The sequence below is a fragment of the Oncorhynchus masou genome, chromosome 24, assembly GCF_036934945.1.
Source record: "Oncorhynchus masou masou isolate Uvic2021 chromosome 24, UVic_Omas_1.1, whole genome shotgun sequence".
Classification (NCBI taxonomy): domain Eukaryota; kingdom Metazoa; phylum Chordata; class Actinopteri; order Salmoniformes; family Salmonidae; genus Oncorhynchus; species Oncorhynchus masou.
This window is the reverse complement of record NC_088235.1, coordinates 21,932,081-21,954,175: the sequence shown is the minus strand read 5'-3', so window position 1 is coordinate 21,954,175 and position 22,095 is coordinate 21,932,081. Positions and strand designations below refer to the sequence as shown.

The 22,095-nt window shown below is 47.9% G+C and overlaps 1 protein-coding gene across 1 annotated transcript in view; it reads right to left on the bottom strand.

The window, feature by feature from the left end:
- LOC135511353 (serine/threonine-protein kinase WNK4-like) overlaps positions 1 to 22,095 on the bottom strand; it is a 138,223-nt gene that overhangs the window by 26,254 nt on the left and 89,874 nt on the right. The window contains exons 6-11 of the mRNA XM_064932895.1: positions 11,973 to 12,061; positions 10,268 to 10,487; positions 6,357 to 6,756; positions 5,411 to 5,472; positions 5,291 to 5,323; positions 5,089 to 5,168 (exon numbers count right to left, since the gene is read on the bottom strand). Coding sequence (XP_064788967.1) covers positions 5,089 to 5,168; positions 5,291 to 5,323; positions 5,411 to 5,472; positions 6,357 to 6,756; positions 10,268 to 10,487; positions 11,973 to 12,061 — 884 coding nt within the window. The remainder of the gene's footprint in view (positions 1 to 5,088; positions 5,169 to 5,290; positions 5,324 to 5,410; positions 5,473 to 6,356; positions 6,757 to 10,267; positions 10,488 to 11,972; positions 12,062 to 22,095) is intronic.

Here is a 22,095-nt window from a genome sequence, read left to right as displayed (position 1 = left end):
AGCTGGAGAGAGGACTACGGTCGTTTCCCGACAGCTGGAGAGAGAGGGGCTGTCATTTTCCCTCAGCTGGAGAGAGAGGGGTGGTTGTTTCCCTCAGCTGGAGAGAGGGGCTGTTGTTTCACTGAGCTGGAGAGAGCGGGGCGTTCGTTTCCCTCAGCTGGAAAGAGAGAGGTGGTCGTTTCCCTCAGCTGGAAAGAGGACGGCGGTAGTTTCCTGGCAGCTGGAGAGACAGGGGCTGTTGTTTTCCCTCAGCTGGAGAGAGGGGCTGTCATTTCCCTCAGCTGGAGAGAGATAGAATGTGGTGTCCCTCAGCTGGAGAGAGATAGAATGTGGTGTCCCTCAGCTGGAGAGAGACAGACTGTTGTTTCCCTCAGCTGGAAAGAGGGGTGGTCGTTTCCCTCAGGTGGAGAGAGAGGAGCGTCCGTCTCCCTCTGCTGGAGAGGGAGGAGCTTTCGTTTCCCTCAGCTGGAGAGAGAGGGGCTGTCGTTTCTCTCAGTTAGAGAGAGACAGAGTGTTGTTTCTATCAGCTGGAGAGAGAGAGAGCGAGAGAGGGTGTTTTGTCTCTCAGCGGGAGAGAGGTGCTGTTGTTTCACTCAGCTGGAGAGAGGGGCTGTTGTCTCCCTCAGCGAGAGAGAGAGGGGTTTCATTCCCCTCAGTTGGAGAGAGACAGAATGACGTTTCCCTCAGCTGGAGAGAGACAGAATGTTGATTCCCTCAGCTGGAGAGAGAGGGGCTGTCATTTCCTATCAGCTGGAGAGAGGGGCTGTCGTTTCTCTCAGCTAGAAATAGACAGGCTGTTGTTTCTATTAGCTGGAAAGAGAAATAGCGAGAGAGGGTGCTGTTTCCCTCAGCTGGAGAGAGGGGCTGTCGTTTCCCTCAGCTAGAGAGAGGGGCTATCGTTTCCCTCAGCTGGGAGAGAGAGGGGCTGTCGTTTCCCTCAGCTGGAGAGAGGGGGGCGGTCGGTTCCCTCAGCTGGAGAGAGGAGGGCTGTCATTTCCCTTAGGTGGAGAGAGGGGCTGTCGTTTCTCCCAGCTAGAAAGAGACGGGCTGTCGTTTCTCTCAGCTGGAGAGAGGGGGCTGTTGTTTCCCTCAGCTGGAGAGAGCGTGGCGTTCGTTTCCCTCAGCTGGAGAGAGAGAGGTGGTCGTTTCCCTCAGCTGGAGAGAGGACTACGGTCGTTTCCCTCAGCTGGAAAGAGACGGGCTGCTGTTTTCCTCAGCTGGAAAGAGAGGGGAGGTCATTTCCCTCAGCTGGAGAGAGAGGGGTGGTCATTTCCCTCAGCTGGAGAGAGCGGGGTGGTCATTTCCCTCAGCTGGAGAGAGCGGGGTGGTCATTTCCCTCAGCTGGAGAGAGCGGGGTGGTCATTTCCCTCAGCTGGAGAGAGAGGGGCGGTCATTTCCCTCAGCTGGAGAGAGCGGGGCGTTCGTTTCCTTCAGCTGAAGAAAGAGGGGTGGTCGTTTCCCTCAGGTGGAGAGAGGACGGCGGTCGTTTCCCGACAACTGGAGAGAGGGGGGCGGTTGTTTCCCTCAGCTGAAGAGAGAGGGGCTGTCGTTTCCCTCAGCTGGATAGAGGGGCTGTCGTTTCTCTCAGCTAGAAAGACACGGGCTGTTGTTTCTATCAGCTGGAGACAGAGAGAGCAAGAGAGGGTGTTGTGTCCCTCCGTGGGAGAGAGGGGTTGTTGTTTCCCTCAGCTGGAGAGAGAGGGGCGTTTGTTTCCCTCAGCTGGAGAGAGGCATTCGTTTCCCTCAGCTGGAGAGAGAGGGGTGGTTGTTTCCCTCAGCTGGAGAGAGGGGCTGTTGTTTCCCTCAGCTAAAGAGAGAGGGGCTGGAGAGAGGATGTCATTTCACTCAGTTGGAGAGAGAGAGGCGGACGTTTCCCTCACCTGGAGAAAGAGGGGCAGTCGTTTCCCTCGGCTGGAGAGAGAGGGGCGGTCGTTTCCCTCGGCTGGAGAGAGAGGGGTGGTTGTTTCCCTCGACTAGAGAGAGAGGGGCGTTCTTTTCCATCAACTGGAGAGAGAGGGGCTGTCGTTTCCCTCAGCTGGAGAGAGGGGGGCGGTCGGTTCCCTCAGCTGGAGAGAGGAGGGCTGTCATTTCCCTTAGCTGGAGAGAGGGGCTGTCGTTTCTCCCAGCTAGAAAGAGACGGGCTGTCGTTTCTCTCAGCTGGAGAGAGGGAGCTGTTGTTTCCCTCAGCTAGAGAGAGCGTGGCGTTCGTTTCCCTCAGCTGGAGAGAGAGAGGTGGTCGTTTCCCTCAGCTGGAGAGAGGACTACGGTCGTTTCCCGACAGCTGGAGAGAGAGGGGCTGTCATTTTCCCTCAGCTGGAGAGAGAGGGGTGGTTGTTTCCCTCAGCTGGAGAGAGGGGCTGTTGTTTCACTGAGCTGGAGAGAGCGGGGCGTTCGTTTCCCTCAGCTGGAAAGAGAGAGGTGGTCGTTTCCCTCAGCTGGAAAGAGGACGGCGGTAGTTTCCTGGCAGCTGGAGAGACAGGGGCTGTTGTTTTCCCTCAGCTGGAGAGAGGGGCTGTCATTTCCCTCAGCTGGAGAGAGATAGAATGTGGTGTCCCTCAGCTGGAGAGAGATAGAATGTGGTGTCCCTCAGCTGGAGAGAGACAGAATGTTGTTTCCCTCAGCTGGAAAGAGGGGTGGTCGTTTCCCTCAGGTGGAGAGAGAGGAGCGTCCGTCTCCCTCTGCTGGAGAGGGAGGAGCTTTCATTTCCCTCAGCTGGAGAGAGAGGGGCTGTCGTTTCTCTCAGTTAGAGAGAGACAGAGTGTTGTTTCTATCAGCTGGAGAGAGAGAGAGCGAGAGAGGGTGTTTTGTCTCTCAGCGGGAGAGAGGTGCTGTTGTTTCACTCAGCTGGAGAGAGGGGCTGTTGTCTCCCTCAGCGAGAGAGAGAGGGGTTTCATTCCCCTCAGTTGGAGAGAGACAGAATGACGTTTCCCTCAGCTGGAGAGAGACAGAATGTTGTTTCCCTCAGCTGGAGAGAGAGGGGCTGTCATTTCCCTCAGCTGGAGAGAGGGGCTGTCGTTTCTCTCAGCTAGAAATAGACAGGCTGTTGTTTCTATTAGCTGGAAAGAGAAATAGCGAGAGAGGGTGCTGTTTCCCTCAGCTGGAGAGAGGGGCTGTCGTTTCCCTCAGCTAGAGAGAGGGGCTATCGTTTCCCTCAGCTGGGAGAGAGAGGGGCTGTCGTTTCCCTCAGCTAGAGAGAAGGGCTGTCGTTTCCCTCAGCTGGGAGAGAGGGGGGCTGTCGTTTCCCTCAGCTAGAGAGAAGGGCTGTCGTTTCCCTCAGGTGGGAGAGAGAGGGGCTGTCATTTCCCTCAGCTGGGAGAGAGAGGGGCTGTCGTTTCCCTCAGCTGGGAGAGAGAGGGGCTGTCGTTTCCCTCAGCTAGAGAGAAGGGCTGTCATTTCCCTCAGCTGGGAGAGAGAGGGGCTGTCGTTTCCCTCAGCTAGAGAGAAGGGCTGTCATCTCCCTCAGCTGGGAGAGAGAGGGGCTGTCGTTTCCCTCAGCTAGAGAGAGGGGCTGTCGTTTCCCTCAGCTAGAGAGAGGGGCTATCGTTTCCCTCAGCTGGGAGAGAGTGGGGCTGTCGTTTCCCTCAGCTTGAGAGACGGGCTGTCGTTTCCCTCAGCTGGGAGAGAGAGGGGCTGTCGTTTCCCTCAGCTAGAGAGAAGGGCTGTCGTTTCCCTCAGCTGGGAGAGAGAGGGGCTGTCGTTTCCCTCAGCTGGGAGAGAGAGGGGCTGTCATTTCCCTCAGCTGGGAGAGAGAGGGGCTGTCGTTTCCCTCAGCTAGAGAGAAGGGCTGTCGTTTCCCTCAGGTGGGAGAGAGAGGGGCTGTCATTTCCCTCAGCTGGGAGAGAGAGGGGCTGTCGTTTCCCTCAGCTGGGAGAGAGAGGGGCTGTCGTTTCCCTCAGCTAGAGAGAAGGGCTGTCATTTCCCTCAGCTGGGAGAGAGAGGGGCTGTCGTTTCCCTCAGCTAGAGAGAAGGGCTGTCATCTCCCTCAGCTGGGAGAGAGAGGGGCTGTCGTTTCCCTCAGCTAGAGAGAGGGGCTGTCGTTTCCCTCAGCTAGAGAGAGGGGCTATCGTTTCCCTCAGCTGGGAGAGAGTGGGGCTGTCGTTTCCCTCAGCTAGAGAGAAGGGCTGTCGTTTCCCTCAGGTGGGAGAGAGAGGGGCTGTCATTTCCCTCAGCTGGGAGAGAGAGGGGCTGTCGTTTCCCTCAGCTGGGAGAGAGAGGGGCTGTCGTTTCCCTCAGCTAGAGAGAAGGGCTGTCATTTCCCTCAGCTGGGAGAGAGAGGGGCTGTCGTTTCCCTCAGCTAGAGAGAAGGGCTGTCATCTCCCTCAGCTGGGAGAGAGAGGGGATGTCGTTTCCCTCAGCTAGAGAGAGGGGCTGTCGTTTCCCTCAGCTAGAGAGAGGGGCTATCGTTTCCCTCAGCTGGGAGAGAGTGGGGCTGTCGTTTCCCTCAGCTTGAGAGACGGGCTATTGTTTCCCTCAGCTGGGAGAGAGAGGGGCTGTCGTTTCCCTCAGCTAGAGAGAAGGGCTGTCGTTTCCCTCAGCTGGGAGAGAGAGGGGCTGTCGTTTCCCTCAGCTAGAGAGAAGGGCTGTCGTTTCCCTCAGGTGGGAGAGAGAGGGGCTGTCATTTCCCTCTGCTGGGAGAGAGAGGGGCTGTCTTTTCCCTCAGCTGGGAGAGAGAGGGGCTGTCGTTTCCCTCAGCTTGAGAGACGGGCTGTCGTTTCCCTCAGCTGGGAGAGAGAGGGGCTGTCGTTTCCCTCAGCTAGAGAGAAGGGCTGTCGTTTCCCTCAGCTGGGAGAGAGAGGGGCTGTCGTTTCCCTCAGCTAGAGAGAAGGGCTGTCGTTTCCCTCAGGTGGGAGAGAGAGGGGCTGTCTTTTCCCTCAGCTGGGAGAGAGAGGGGCTGTCGTTTCCCTCAGCTTGAGAGACGGGCTGACCCTGTGCCTCTCAATGTGTGTGTATGTGTGCGTGCGTGCGCATTTGTATGTTTGTGTGTGTGTGTTGGTCTGGTGGTGATGGGAAAGGCAGGACATTAATTTCTCTTTCTAGCAAAAATGGACAATAAAGTATCTATTCTAGGGAAGAGGCTGAGGAATGTACCTGTCCACAGGTGAGTTGAAGTCGCTGGTAGAGTGTCCTCCAGAATGGCCATGCTCCATATTACCCAATACTGCAATACTCTACAAACAGGACAAGGGAGAGGGAACAGTCAGGAAGAGGGATTGTATTGTATTAATGTACAGTTCAGGTAGAGTTACTCGTCATCATCATAGCTAGCTAGCTATTTGTCCCATGTACACACCGAGGGGAAGCGGAGGGCTGGGATGGACTGGTGCTGAGTGTGTCTGTTGAGGGCGGTAGTCCCAGTCCCAGTGTTTTGGGTCAGGGTGGGAGGGGTCAGGGTTGACCAGTTGAGGCTGACAGCTATCTCCAGGGGATCCTGGAGGCCAGAGGAGCTGAGATAGCCGTCTGTCTCGCAGTCAGCTGTTACAACAAACACATTTGACATCAGCCATGAGCATGTGACTGACCAGGCATGAGACATCAGCCATGAGCATGTGACTGACCAGGCATGAGACACCAGCCATGAGCATGTGACTGACCAGGCATGAGCCTGACCAGGCATGAGACATCAGCCATGAGCATGTGACTGACCAGGCAGGGCCGCACTCACTGACGAACTGACACAGACGCACTCACATAAAGGATTGCATGCACCCACGCACACATGCACTCACACACCCACACAGTCACTCACACAGTCACTCACATACACATGCATGCATGCAGAGAGGGCTCAGAGGATTCCTTATAGATTAACATCATGGTCAGGACATAATGATGAATGTGGAAGATACTTAAACTAGATTAACTGGAACTATTATTATAGGAATCGACCACACAGAGGGTTCTGATTGTCTCTCTGCTGGTCACTAGAAAACATTTGAGGACAATCACACACGCACGCACGCACGCACGCACGCACGCACGCACGCACGCACGCACGCACGCACGCACGCACGCACACACACACACACACACACACACACACACACACACACACACACACACACACACACACACACACACACACACACACACACACACACACACACACACAAACTGGTGAGGTACACTGTAAGACCATCAGGGACTGAATAATTAAGTTATCCTCCTTTCTTTCAGGGTTTCAGGGTCTCCCACATGTACATCTAGTCAGGGCCATTCAGCACTACAACAGTTATGAAACCAACAGTTATGAAAGCAATGAGCCCTGGTCAAAAGTATTTCACTATATAGGGACTAGGGTGCCTTTCGGGACAGAGCCACAGCCTAAATTGGCTAAAGGTTAAGTTAAGTGTTCTCACAGTTGGCCGAGGAGCAGCTGGTGTGGTGGACCTGGAAGTGCTGGTGCTGGTCTGCCTCTGGTTCCTCAGGTTCATGGATGAAGCTGGCGTTGATGCCCGAGTCCAGAGAGCTGTTGACGGGGGACACGGTGGGGGTCAGCGGGTTCAGGGAGGGGTGATCCTGGCTCTGGGCCGGGGTGGGGGCATGGACGCTTATGGGGCTCTGATGGGGCTTTGATGGAGACCTGTTGATTTTCAGGGAGGGCGGCTGCAGTGTAGGCTTGGGCTCCTCCTCTTCCTGCTTCTTCTTCTCTGCAAGGCGGCGCAGTTTGTCACGCTGGCGCTTGATGACGTTGATGCGGTCCCGAATGGCCTTGGCCACAAGCTTGAAGTCGGCCTCGCACACGAAGCCCAGCACTACCTGGGATAAGGGATGTAGCAGAGTCAGGACTTAATACTGATACAAACAGGGAACACATCACGGTCCATGAACTACCACTGTCTGTGTAAATAATAATGCATAGAGGTCTGATGTACTTCCTGACTGTGCTGTTCTGTATTGTACAGATGTAGGATCTTAATTTGAGCCAGTTTGCTACAGCATGAAAATAATCCTACAGCAACAGGAAATGTGAATGATTATGTGGATTATAATTAATTTACATATTTGTAGTGGTTGATACATTTTTGGTAAGGGAAAATCAAGTCTGACATTTCAAAGTGGAAATTACAAACTTCAGAAAGCTTTTTAAGCCTCAAATACACTACGAGTTTGCATTGTCTGCTGCACAGAAAAACTCTCTATGACAACATTGATCAAATTAAGATAGTGCACCTGTACACCCCCGTGGACAGGACGCTAGTCTTGTCATTTGCTGTGTAGATAATCAATATGTATTGAGTGGATGTTGTTTATGTGTGGAGGGGCTGATCTAAGGCACTATGATATTCTTCAATAATTAATGTGAAAGATACAGCTGTAAATCCTAAAGTGGGCCTTTAAAGGATAGTGTTACATCAAAACCTGTCCCATTCTGAACACAGAGTTCCAGTCTCAGACTGGGCGGGAGGAAAAGGTCTACATCTCAAATTGCACCCTATTTCTTCTATAGCGCACCACTTTGACCAGGGCCCATAGTGAAAGCCCATAGGGCTCTGGTCAAAGGTACTGTATGGCACTATATAAGGAATAGGGTGTAACTTGGGATGTACACAAAGTTGGTGGTTTGCCTCCCTCCTCTCTCTAACCCTTCTCTCAACATCTCGTCAGATTACGCTGTTAGATTCCCATAACCCAGACTAAATGTCCTGGATGATAATACATGGGAACTTGATGAAAAGGCAGCAGGCAGGAAGAAGAGGTATGGAATTGTGGCTGGTGGCCAGGCTGGGTCCTTCTCATTAAAGTGACCTCTGCTAAGAGGGCTGGAGGACACAAAGTCCTACCTCCCAAATGGCAGACTCGTGTGTGGGCCCTGGTCAAAAGTAGTGCACTATGAAGGGAAAAGGGTACCATTTGGGACAACATTTGGGACTTAACCTTGGAAAGGATGTTTCATATGGCCTCCTGTTCGTGAGAGCGAGAGACATTATATTATTAAAGCCCTGACCTCTACTTTCTTCTTTTCGCTCTCCTCTCACATTTCTACCACTGATGATTAAACACTGAGCTGTCCCCTTGACATGTTGTCTCCAGGCAGGTCCACTTCACTTTATGGGCTAAGGATATGGCAGTGTGTGTCCACGATTGTAATCAAATTGTAATACCCCAAAATGTGATCTTGGGGTATTAGTTTCTATGTGTTTCCTGATCTGTTGCAAAAGGGATATCTAGATATCCTCAGATCCTCAAAAGGTTCTACAGCTGCACCATCGAGAGCATTGGTTGCATCACTGCCTGGTATGGCAACTGCTCGGCCTTCAACCTCAAGGCACTACAGTAGTGCGTATGGGGCCAAGCTTCCTTCCATCCAAGACCTCTATATCAGGCAGTGTCAGAGGACGGTCCTAAAATTGGCAAAGCCTCCAGTCACCCTAGTCCTAGACTGATCTTCTGCTAACGCACAGTAAGCAGTACCGGAGCGCCAAGTCGAGGTCCAAAAGGCTTCTTAACAGCTGATAAGCCAAAAGGACTCAAGCCATAAGACTCCTGAACAGCTAATCAAAGGGCTTCTAATAGACAGGATTGGAAAAAAGTGCTCCTCACTGATGAGTCATGGTTTTGTCTCACCAGGGGTGAAGGCCGGATTCGCATTTATCGTTGAAGGAATGAGCGTTACACCGAGGCCTGTACTCTGGAGCGGGATCGATTTGGAGGTGAAGGGTCCGTCATGGTCTGGGGCGGTGTGTCACAGCGTCATCAGACTGAGCTTGTTGTCATTACAGGCAATCTCAACGCTGTGCATTACAGCGAAGACATCCTCCTCCCTCATGTGGTACCCTTCCTGCAGGCTCATCCTGACATGACACTCCAGCATGACAATGCCACCAGCCATACTGCTCGTTCTGTACATGATTTCCTGCGAGACAGGAATGTCAGTGTTCTGCCATTGCCAGCCAAGAGCACGGATCTCAATCCCATTGAGCACGTCTGGGACCTGTTGGATCGGAAGGTGAGGGCTTAGGCCATTCCCCCCAGAAATGTCCGGGAACTTGCAGGTGCCTTGGTGGAAGAGTGGGGTAACATCTCACAGCAAGAACTGACAAATCTGGTGCCGTCCATGAGGAGGAGATGCACTGCAGATACTGACTGTTACTTTTGATTTTGACCCCCCCCTCCCTTTGTTCAGGGACACATTATTCCATATATGTTAGTCACGTGTCTGTGGAACTTGTTCAGTTTATGTCTCAGTTTTTGAATCTTGTTATGTTCATACAAATATTTACACATGTTATGTTTGCTGAAAATAAACGCAGTTGACAGTGAGAGGACGTTTCTTTTTTTGCTGAGTTTATATATCTACATACTACCGTTCAAAAGTTTGGGGTCACTTAGAAATGTCCTTGTTTTCGAGCCAGTTTGTGCTGTTCTGTGAAGGGAGTAGTATATAGCTTGTACGAGATCTTCAGTTTCTTGGCAATTTCTCACATGGAATAGCCTTCATTTCTCAGAATAAGAATAGACTGACGAGTTTCAGAAGAAAGTGCTTTGTTTCTGGCCATTTTGAGCCTATAATCGAACCCACAAATGCTGATGCTCCAGATACTCAACTAGTCTAAAGAAGGCCAGCTTTATTGCTTCTTTAATCAGGACGATAGTTTTCAGTTGTGCTATCATAATTGCAAAAGGGTTTTCTAATGATCAATTAGCCTTATATATATATATATATATATATATATATATATATATATATATATATATATATATATATATATATATATATATATATATATACACACTTACGTATCCAGAGACACTGTATGTATAACTTATTTTGTTTGTCTCTAAAAATAAGAATGGCTGTGTTTTCACCTGGTGCAACAGTGACACTCCAACAATGTGTAAGCTGAGTCTACTACCTACCTGCATTATAGCTATAGTATTACACCTAGCTGTCTCCACTGGTATTCAGCTTGACAGCCACACCAGGAAACCCTTCTTATCATTAATGCTACAACTGGAGGACATAAAGATTAAAGAGGACATGATGCTAGGCTAGTGCAAAGGTCAAGGCAAGTGTTGTGGAAAGATACCCAGCCTCAGGGGTAGGCCATATGGCTCTCTCACACAGCCTATTACAGTAACAGTCGTTACCACATGAGTAGTACCAAAGGGAGTGGATACAGTAGACCAATCTAAACTTATACAAATGTCAACTTGACCATTTCATGGCTTTCTTACTGTTTCCAGCTCTGCTGAGAGCTCTGCTCTGAGTAAGATTTTACATACAGTATGGCAAATAAACCTGTAACTTGAAATGTGAGCTGCTCACCATCTCCTGCGCCACCTCCTCTGGCACATCCTTGTAGATTTCAAACAGGAACTCAATGGCGTTGTTGTCCTTGTACTTCCCATGGAGTTTCTTGGTGTCGTCCATGCGGAGCCACAGCTTCAGGCCTGACTTCACCGTGTTGTCCTCCTCAGCCAACTCAACATGGACGCCGTTGTTCTCCTGAAAGAATGTGTGCTCCAGCAGGTCCTGGATGGTGTACCTGAGGTAAAGGAATAATATACAGTTGAAGTCAGAAGTTTACATACCCTTAGGTTGGAGTCATTATAACTCGTTTTTCAACCACTCCACAAGTTTCTTGTTAACAAATTATAGCTTTGGCAAGTCGGTGAGGACATCTACTTTGTGCATGACACAAGTCATTTTTCAAACTATTTCCAAACACCTGAAGGTACCATGTTCATCTGTACAAACACAAGTACAAACACCATGGGACCACACAGATGTCATACCGCTCAGGAAGGAGACGGGTTCTGTCTCCTAGAGATGGACGTACTTTGGTGCGAAAAGTGCAAATCAATCCCAGAACAACAGCAAAGGACCTTGTGAAGATCCTGGAAGAAAAATGTACAAAAGTATCTATATCCACAGTAAAACGAGTCATATATCGACATAACCTGAAAGGCTGCTCAGCAAGGAAGAAGCCAGTGCTCCAAAACCACCATAAAAAAATCCAGACTCCGGTTTGTAACTGCACATGGGGACAAAGATCATACTTTTTGGAGAAATGTCCTCTGGTCTGATGAAACAAAAATAGAACTGTTTGGCCATAATGACTATTGTTATGTTTGGAGGAAAAAGAGAGGCTTGCAAGCTGAAGAACACCATCCCAATCGTGAAGCATGGGGGTGACAACATCATGTTGTGGGGGTGCTTTGCTGCAGGAGGGACTGGTGCACTTCACAAAATAAATGGCATCATGACGAAGGGAAATTATGTGGATATATTGAAGCAACATCTCAAGACATCAGTCAGGAAGTTAAAAGCTTGGTCGCAAATGGATCTTCCAAATGGACATTGACCCCAAGCATACTTCCAAAGTTGTGGCAAAATGGCTTTAGGACAACAAAGTCAAGGTATTGGAGTGGCCATCACAAAACCTTGATCACCTTCAGGCATGCTTTCAACACCTGCATTGCTTGCTGTTTGTGGTTTTAGGCTGTGTTTCTGTACAGCAATTTGAGATATCAGCTGATGTACGAAGGGCTATATAAATACATTTGATTTGATCTCAATCCTAAGGCTATCCAAAACATTTGACCCAAGTTAACCATTTAAAGGCAACGCTACCAAATACTAATTGAGTGTATGTAAACCTCTGACCTACTGGGAATGTGATGAAAGAAATTAAAGCTGAAATAAATCATTCTCTCTACTACTATTCTGACATTTCACATTCTTAAAATAAAGTGGTGATCCTAACTGACCTAAGACAGGGAATTTTTACTAGGATTAAATGTCAGGAATTGTGAAAAACTGAGTTTAAATGTATTTGGCTAAGGTGTATGTAAACTTCCAACATCAACTGTAGCTATTCAATACAACTCCTTTTAATTGGACACTTTAATTAAACGCCAAAGGATTTGATATATCATTTACTTAATAATGTCTGGAATGGTCATTTTACCCTATGTGTAATATCTCATATGTTTTATGTAATGTAAGGATATTATGAGAAGCCCAATACCTTTCATCTTTGTCCATCCGGATACATCCTTCGATGATCTCTTTGAGCTCTGGGACCTTGACTTTGTAGAAACTGTCTGGCTTCATCCCCTGTAAGGAGAAGTATTCTGGTTAGCATTGCTTATTTACATGCTTGGTTCAAAATAGAAGGCAATGGTAACCTAAGGGAACATAGTAGTACCACAGGGGAATGTACAAAGAAAAAAGGAATGTCCGCAACTCTGGTACCATGGCCTGACGAAGATCGGATGGAAACGTTTTCTTATTTGATGTGTCTGATTAAATCACCATGGAAACAGAATTGTGGACAATACCTTTTTCTTTGATACATTTTTCTGAAGTTGGGTGTGCATATCTTTCTCTTTTTCTGCAGATACAGTCACAGGATGTGCTTCCTCAGATGTTGCCTGAGAAACATTTTTGGCTCAGACTTTCCTCCCTCATGATGAGTGTACCTACAGTACTGAAACCACAACAGTACCTTTCCAGTAGCTGAACCCACAACAGTCCTTTCCAGGAGCTGGATAACCCCCTGAGGCCGTGATGTCTGCCCCCATGTAGCCTGCCTGCCAGTCTGCCTGCATGGCATTGTGCTCTGCCTTCAGGTAAACACAGAGGGAGGGAGGGGACACTTGGAAACAGAAAAGACCAAAGAGACTGTCTATCTGTTCATGTTAGTGTTGTTGTTTAAATGGGCAGACAAAAGAGACTGTCTATCTGTTCATGTTAGTGTTGTTGTTTAAATGGGCAGACCAAAGAGACTGTCTATCTGTTCATGTTAGTGTCGTTGTTTAAAAGGGCAGACCAAAGAGACTGTCTAACTGTTCATGTTAGTGTTGTTGTTTAAAAGGGCAGACCAAAGAGACTGTCTATCTGTTCATGTTAGTGTCGTTGTTTAAAAGGGCAGACCAAAGAGACTGTCTATCTGTTCATGTTAGTGTTGTTGTTTAAAAGGGCAGACCAAAGAGACTGTCTATCTGTTCGTGTTAGTGTTGTCGTTTAAAGGGCAGACCAAAGAGACTGTCTATCTGTTCGTGTTAGTGTTGTCGTTTAAAGGGCAGACCAAAGAGACTGTCTAACTGTTCATGTTAGTGTTGTTGTTTAAAAGGGCAGACCAAAGAGACTGTCTAACTGTTCATGTTAGTGTTGTTGTTTAAAAGGACAGACCAAAGAGACTATCTATCTGTTCGTGTTAGTGTCGTTGTTTAAAAGGGCAGACCAAAGAGACTGTCTATCTGTTCGTGTTAGTGTTGTTGTTTAAAAGGGCAGACCAAAGAGACTGTCTATCTGTTCATGTTAGTGTCGTTGTTTAAAAGGGCAGACCAAAGAGACTGTCTATCTGTTCGTGTTAGTGTTGTTGTTTAAAAGGGCAGACCAAAGAGACTGTCTATCTGTTCATGTTAGTGTCGTTGTTTAAAAGGGCAGACCAAAGAGACTGTCTATCTGTTCGTGTTAGTGTCGTTGTTTAAAAGGGCAGACCAAAGAGATTGTCTATCTGTTCATGTTAGTGTTGTCGTTTAAAGGACAGACCAAAGAGACTGTCTATCTGTTCGTGTTAGTGTTGTTGTTTAAAAGGGCAGACCAAAGAGACTGTCTATCTGTTCGTGTTAGTGTTGTTGTTTAAAAGGGCAGACCAAAGAGACTGTCTATCTGTTCGTGTTAGTGTTGTTGTTTAAAAGGGCAGACCAAAGAGACTGTCTATCTGTTCATGTTAGTGTCGTTGTTTAAAAGAGCAGACCAAAGAGACTGTCTAACTGTTCGTGTTAGTGTTGTTGTTTAAAAGGGCAGACCAAAGAGACTGTCTATCTGTTCGTGTTAGTGTTGTTGTTTAAAAGGGCAGACCAAAGAGACTGTCTATCTGTTCATGTTAGTGTTGTTGTTTAAAAGGGCAGACCAAAGAGACTGTCTATCTGTTCGTGTTAGTGTTGTTGTTTAAAAGGGCAGACCAAAGAGACTGTCTATCTGTTCGTGTTAGTGTTGTTGTTTAAAAGGGCAGACCAAAGAGACTGTCTATCTGTTCGTGTTAGTGTTGTCGTTTAAAAGGGCAGACCAAAGAGACTGTCTATCTGTTCATGTTAGTGTTGTCGTTTAAAGGGCAGACCAAAGAGACTGTCTATCTGTTCATGTTAGTGTTGTCGTTTAAAAGGGCAGACCAAAGAGACTGTCTATCTGTTCGTGTTAGTGTTGTTGTTTAAAAGGGCAGACCAAAGAGACTGTCTATCTGTTCATGTTAGTGTCGTTGTTCAAAAGGGCAGACCAAAGAGACTGTCTATCTGTTCGTGTTAGTGTTGTTGTTTAAAAGGGCAGACCAAAGAGACTGTCTATCTGTTCATGTTAGTGTTGTCGTTTAAAGGGCAAACCAAAGAGACTGTCTATCTGTTCGTGTTAGTGTTGTCGTTTAAAGGGCAGACCAAAGAGACTGTCTATCTGTTCGTGTTAGTGTTGTCGTTTAAAGGGCAGACCAAAGAGACTGTCTATCTGTTCGTGTTAGTGTTGTCGTTTAAAGGGCAGACCAAAGAGACTGTCTAACTGTTCATGTTAGTGTTGTCGTTTAAAGGACAGCATGGCTACAGAGAGAATGCAGACCTCTCTCATCACCCACGCCGGTGCAACTCGGCGTGGGTGATGAAATCAGCCGGTCTAGATAATCTGGACCCTCTCTTCTTTCAAAAATGATCAGCCGAAATTGTTGCAACCCCTATTACTAGCCTGTTCAACTCTTCTTTCGTACAGTCTGAGATCCCCAAAGATTGGAAAGCTGCCGCGGTCATCCCCCTTTTCAAAGGGGGAGACGCTCTAGACGCAAACTGCTACAGACCTATATCTATCCTACCCTGCCTTTCTAAGGTCTTCGAAAGCCAAGTTAACAAACAGATCACCGACCATTTTGAATCCCACAGTACCTTCTCCGATATGCCATCTGTTTTCTGAGCTGGTCATGGGTGCACCTTAACCATGCTCAAGGTCCTAAACGATATCGTAACCTCCATCGATAAGAGACAATACTATGCAAATGTATTAATTGACCTGGCCTGACGGGGCCGACTGTTTTTCTCTGTATACATGAATGATGTCGCTCTTGCTGCTGGTGATTCTCTGATCAACCTCTATGCAGACAACACCATTCTGTATGCTTCTGGCCCTTCTTTGGAATCTTTGTTAAACACGATATTTTGTCACGAAAAGATGCTCGACTATGCATATAATTGACAGCTTTGGAAAGAAAACACTATGACGTTTCCAAAACTGCAAAGATATTGTCTGTGAGTGCCACAGAACTGATGTTACAGGCGAAACCCAGATGAAAATCCAATCAGGAAGTGCCACATTTTTTTAAAACCGCCTTATGCCAATGACTCCTTATATGGCTGTGAATGAGCTACGAATGAGCTTACGTTTTCCATGCATTCCCCAAAGTGTCTACAGCATTGTGACGTCTTTTTAGGCATTTCCATTGCAGAATGGCTGTAAGGGACCATATATAGCGAGTGGTCACATGGTGTCTCCCGGAGAAAATCTTGTGTGAAATACTGAGGTAGCCATTTTTCCAATCGTTTCTTATGAGAAACCAATTGCGGATATATTATCGAATACATATGTTAAAAACACCTTGAGGATGGATCCTAAACAACGTTTGCCGTGTTTCTGTCGATATTATGGAGCAAATTTTGATTAAGGTTTGGCGTTATAGTTGAAGTATTTTCGGTCGATTTCTCAGTCAAGCATGATGAACAAACGGGAGCTTTTTCGCCTACAAAAATATTATTTTTTGGAAAAAAGGAACATTTGCTATCTAACTAGGAGTCTCCTGAGTGAAAGCATCTGAAGTTCTTCAAAGGTAAATTATTTAATTTGGTTGCTTTTCTTATTTTCGTGAAAATGTTGCCTGCTGCCAGCAGAGCCTAGCATAGCATTATGCCATGATAAACTTACACAAATGCTTGTCTAGCGTTGGCTGTAACGCATATTTTGAAAATCTGAGATGACAGTGTTGTTAACAAATGGCTAAGCTTGTATTTGAATATATTTATTTCATTTCATTTGCGATTTTCATGAATAGGAAAAGTTGCATTATACTAATGCGTTTGAAGCTATGATTACGCTCCCGGGATACGGGTTTGCTAGTCGCAAGAAGTTAACTAACCTCCAGACGAGCTTAAATGCCATACAACTCTCCTTCCGTGGCCTCCAACTGCTCTTAAATGCAAGTAAAACTAAATGCATGCTCTTCAACCGATCACTGCCCTGCTCGCCCGTCCAGCATCACTACTCGGTTCTGACCTAGAATATGTGGACTACAAATACCTAGTTGTCTGGTTAGACTGTAAACTCTCCTTCCAGACTCACATTAAGCATCTCCAATCCAAAATGAAATCTAGAATCGGCTTCCTACTTCGCAACAAAGCATCCTTCACTCATGCTGACAAACATACCCTCGTAAAACTGACTGTCGTACCGATCCTTGACTTCTGTCACGTTCTGACCATAGTTATTCTGTGTTTTCCTTGTTTTAGTGTTGGTCAGGACGTGAGCTGGGTGGGCATTCAATGTTTTGTGTGTCTAGGTGTTTTTTCTGTGTTCAGCCTAGTATGGTTCTCAATCAGAGGCAGGTGTCGTTAGTTGTCTCTGATTGAGAATCATACTTAGGGAGCCTGGGTTTCACTGTGTTTTTGTGGGTGATTGTTTCCTGTCTTTGTGTCTATGCACCAGATAGGACTGTTTTTCGGTTTTCAAATTTGTTGTTTTGTAATTTGAAGTGTTCAGTTTGGGTTTATTATTAAATAAGATGAACACTCACCTGCGCTTTGGTCCTCTCCTTCCCAGGAAGAAAGCCGTTACAGAATCCCCCAACACAAATAGGTCCAAGCGGCGTGGTAAGCAGCAGCAGCAGGAGAGGCAGCAGCAGCAACAGCAGGAGAGGCAGCAGCAGCAGCAGTGGGAGAGGCAGCACTATTTGGAAAAATGGACTTGGGAGGAGTCATGAAAGGACCCTGGGCAGAGCCAGGGGAATATTGCCGCCCCAAAGCAGAGCTGGTGGCAGCGAAAGCAGAGAGACGGCATTATGAGGAGCTAGCATAGCAGAGTGGCTGGAAGCCCGAGAGGCAGCCCCAAAAATGTATTGGGGGGAGGCACAGGGAGAGTGTGGCAGAGTCAGGAGTTAGACCTGAGCCAACTCTCCCTGTTTACCGTAAGGAGCCATGGATGGAATCAGAGCAGTCGGCGAAGTTGAGGTGTGAGTCTGGGAATGTTGAGGAGGTATTGGACAGAGTAGAGAGAGAGCTGTTGGTTTGGCATAGTATGCACGGCATTCGTCCCGAGGAGCGTGTTAGCTGTCCGATGCCACCTGTGTCAGTTCCTCGTACTCAGCCTGAAACCTTTGTTGGAGTTCCGGAGGATTTGATGCCGGCTATACACACCAGGTCTCCAGTACACCTTCACAACCCGGTGTGTCCTGTTCCTTGCACTCACCCTGAGGTGCGTGTCCCCAGCCCGGTACCACCAGTGCCGGCACCCCGCACCAGGCTGTCTCTCCGTTCTTTGGCTACAGGTGCTCCCGCCTGTCCAGCGCTGCTATAGCTTTCATACTCTCCAGAGCTGCCGGAGTCTCCCGCCTGTCCAGCGCTGCTAGAGCCTTCATACTCTCCAGAGCTGCCGGAGTCTCCTGCCTGTCCGGCGCTGCCGGAGTCTCCCCTCAGTCCAGAGGTGCCAGAGCCCCTTTGTCCAGCGCTGCCAGAACCTTCCTCATCTCCAGCGCTGCCGGAGTCTCCCGCCTGTCCGGCGCTGCCAGAGCTTCTGCCCCTCAGTCCAGAGGCGCCAGAGCCCCTCAGTCCAGAGGCGCCAGAGCTCCTCTGTCCAGAGCTGCCAAAGCCTTCCTCCTCTCCAGCGCTGCCGGAGTCTCCAATCTGCCCAGCGCCGCCTGAGCCGCCAGTCAGCTAGGATCTGCCAGAGACGCCAATCAGCCAGGATCTGCCAGAGCCGTCAGTCAGCCGGGATCTGCCAGAGCCGCCAGTCAGCCGGGATCTGCCAGAGCCGCCATTCAGCCGGGATCTGCCAGAGCCGCCATTCAGCCGGGATCTGCCAGAGCCGCCATTCAGCCAGGATCTGCCAGAGCCGCCATTCAGCCAGGATCTGCCAGAGCCGTTAGTCAGCCAGAAGCTGCCAGAGCCGTCAACCAGCCTGAGCACCTTGGGGGGAGGAACTGTCACGTTCTGACCATAGTTCTTTTGTGTTTTCCTTGTTTTAGTGTTGATCAGGACGTGAGCTGGGTGGGCATTCTATGTTTTGTGTGTCTAGGTGTTTTTTCTGTCTTCGGGCCTAGTATGGTTCTCAATCAGAGGCAGGTGTCGTTAGTTGTCTCTGATTGAGAATCATACTTAGGTAGCCTGGGTTTCACTGTGTTTTTGTGGGTGATTATTTTCTGTCTTTGTGTCTATGCATCAGATAGGACTGTTTTTCGGTTTTCACATTTGTTGTTTTGTAATTTGAAGTGTTCAGTTTGGGTTTATTATTAAATAAGATGAACACTCACCACGCTGTGCTTTGGTCCTCTCCTTCCCATGAAGAAAGCCATTACAACTTTGGCAATGTCATTTACAAATTAGCCTCCAACACTCTACTCAGCAAATTGGATGCAGTCTATCAAAGTGCCATCCGTTTTGTCACCAAAGCCCCATATACTACCCACCACTGTGACATGTATGCTCTCGTTGGCTGGCCATCGCTTCATATTTGTCGTCAAACCAACTGGCTCCAGGTCATCTATAAGTCTTTGCTAGGTGAAGCCCTGCTTTATCTCAGCTCACTGAGATAAGGCTGAACTCTGAACTCTTTCCTGATGACCTACATACAGTGCCTTAAGAAAGTATTGACACCCCTTGACATTTTCCACATATTGTTGTGTTACAAAGTGGGATTAAAATTAATTTCATTGTCTTTTTCTAACGATCTACACAAAATAGTCTGTAATGTCAAAGTGGAAGACAAATTCTAACATTTATTCAAAAATTATGAAAAACAAAACAATAATATATCTTGAGTCAATACATGTTAGAAACTCCTTTGGCAGCGATTACAACTCTTGTTGGGTAAGTGTCTTGTACAACATTCGCCCATTATTCTTTTTTTTAATTATTCAAGTTCTGTCAAGTTGCCTGTTGATCATTGCAAGAAAGCCATTTTCAAGTCTTGCTATAGATTTTCAAGTAGATTTAAGTCAAAACTGTAAGTAGACCTCTCAGGGACATTCAATATTGTTTTGGTAAGCAACTCCTGTGGAGATTTGTCCTTGTGTTTTAGGTTATTGTCCTTCTGAAAGGTTCATTTGTCTCCCAGTACTTCATTCTATAGCTAGAGGACTCCTGATATCTCCAGCAGTGATAAATATCACTTTTGTCTTCTGTTGTTGCCTAATACTGTCTTGCTGCTAACTAGTACTACCTGTCTTCCCAGTAGCCTACTTGGTGTGTGAACTACTGACCGCTATTAACTTGCAGATGATTGTTGACACATCAACCAAGATTAAGGGGCAAGGCAATTTGTGACTGTTGTTGTTTTTGTAAACAGTGGCTGTATTAGAGGGGGAGTGGTTTATCCTCTCATAGGCAATCAGCAATAAGTACCAGCCAGGAGATGTGCTCTTCAACTTTGCAAGGCAATTAGCAATTAGTACTTTAGTCTCCACTGTTTTCTCAGCGGTGGCAATTGTGTTACAAAACTAAGACCGTTGCGAAACAGACAGTTCTACCGAGTTGTTCTGTCGAGTTGTTCGAGGAAGAGAAGAGAAGAGAGTAAGCTCCACACCATTCATTCACTTGAGTATTTTACATAGTTATTTTCAGATCTCAGTTTGCTCTTTTGTAGCATTGTCAACTATGTGTGTGTTTTCTATACCTGTTCGCTTCTCTCTCTGTAGGCTTTACAGACACTTGGCGGGGTGGGGAGCGTATACCCTGCGCGCACAACCCATGTGGAATTCCTGCTCCGTGGCAGCGTTTGGAACTGCTCATCTGCATTCAAGAACGCCAAATTCATCTCTGCCCATGCTGCCCTTCAGTCCCTTGACTTTTTGCCCTGACAGAGACATGGATCACCCCAGAGAACACTGCTGCTCTCTCCATCAGAATACGTTTTTTCATAGTCCAAGAACATTGGTGATGGCACAGGGCTACTCATTTCACCTAAGTGAATTTCATGCTGTCACTTGTCCACTCAAGCTTAACATTGTTGTCATATATTGCCCACTAGGTTCTCTTAGAGTTTCTCAATGAGCTTGAACCTTGATAAGCTAATTTCCTGATAATGGCTCACCACTATGCGTACTTGACGACTTCACCCTCCCGATGCTTGCCTTCAACTTCAATTGAATTTCTTTCCAACTCTCTCTTTCCCCTCCTTGCCTCTCTTGACCTTACCCTTTCCCAGTCCCCTCCCACTCATAAGGCAGGCAATACGTTTGACCTCATCTGTACTAGAGGCTGTTTGCCTACTAATCTCACTGCAACCCCCTCCAGGTCTCTGATCACTACTTTGTTTTCTGTCTCCCTTTCCTCCAACTCTAACTACTCAGATAGGCATGCACCATCACAATCTTGTCTCTCTCTCTCTCTCTCTCCCACTACTCTTTCCCTTCTGCTAAATCCTTCTCCCTCCTGTCTCCTGATTCTGCCTCTTCAACACTACTCTCCTCTCTTTTCACATCCTACGACTCCCACTGTCCCCTTTCTTCCCGGCCAGCTCGGCCCTCCCCTCCTGCTCCTTGGCTGAATGACTCATTGCGAGCTTACAGAACAAGGCTGCTGGCAGCAGAGTGAAAATGGAGTAAAACTAAACTTCCGAAGGACCTATCATCTTTCCACTCCCTCCTCTCTAAATCGCGCGACTAGTGAGGTCTGGCCGCCCGACAACCTTCCCGCTTGACCCCATTCCCTCCTCCCTTCTCCAGACCATCTCTGGAGACCTTCTCCCATTCCTCACTTCCCTCATCAACACATCCCTGACCACTGGCTGCGCCCCCTGCCCCCCTGACTTAAAAATGGCCCGAATCACTCCCCTCCTCAAGAAACCAACTCTCTACTCCTCTGACATCAAACTAAAGACCAGTATCCCCTCTTTATTTTCTTTCCAAAGCGTGCTGTCTCTGACAAACTCTATCACTATCTCTCACAGAACTTTCTTCTTGACCCTAAGAGGATATGTGCTGTTCATGTATTCTCACTACTGACGTCCCCCAGGGCTCAGTTCTTGGCCCTCTCCTCTACTGTAAATCCACAAAGTCATTCAGCTCCGTCATATCCTTACATGGTCTCTCCTATCATTGCTTTGCAGATGACACTCAACTACTCCCAGTTGACAACTCCAGTGTCCCCCTCCCAAAGTGCAAAGAACCTTTACGTGACCCTGGACAACACCCTGTCATTCTCTGCAAACATTAAACAGTGACTCGCTCCTGCAGGTTTATGCTCTACAACATCCGTAGAGTACAACCTTACCTCACACAGGAAGCTGTGTTGGTCCTAATCCATCTTCCTTCTGGACTACTTCAACTCACTGTTGGCTGGCCTCCCCGCTTTTGGCATCAAACCCCTAAAACTTATCCAGAATGCTGCAGCCCACCTGGTGTTCAGACTTCCCAAGTTCTCCCATGTCACCCCACTCCTCCGCACACAATCCACTGGCTTCCAGTCGAAGCTCGCATCCACTAAAAGACCCTGGTACTTGCCTACAAAGCAGCAAGAGAAACTACCCCTCCCTACCTAAAGGCTATAATCAAACCCTCCACCCCAACTCAAGCCACATCTGGTCTCTTGGCCCCTAAGGGAGGGCAGCTCCCGCTCAGCACAGTCCAAGATTTTCTCTGTCCTGGCACCCCAATGGTGGAAGCAGCTTCCCCCAGAAGCTAGGACAGTAGAGTCCATGTCCATCCTTTTCTGAAAACATCTGAAACCCTACCTCTTCAGTGTATATTCAATAATCCCACAGCATGTCCCCCTCCCCCCCAGAAACAAGGAAAACGAATGCCTGTGGTGAAATAATACTTCCACCCCTTTCTAGCTCTGACTTTGATGATAGCTACTTTATTGAGGAAAATTGTACTTACTGTGATATGTGGTTGTCCAACCTAGCTA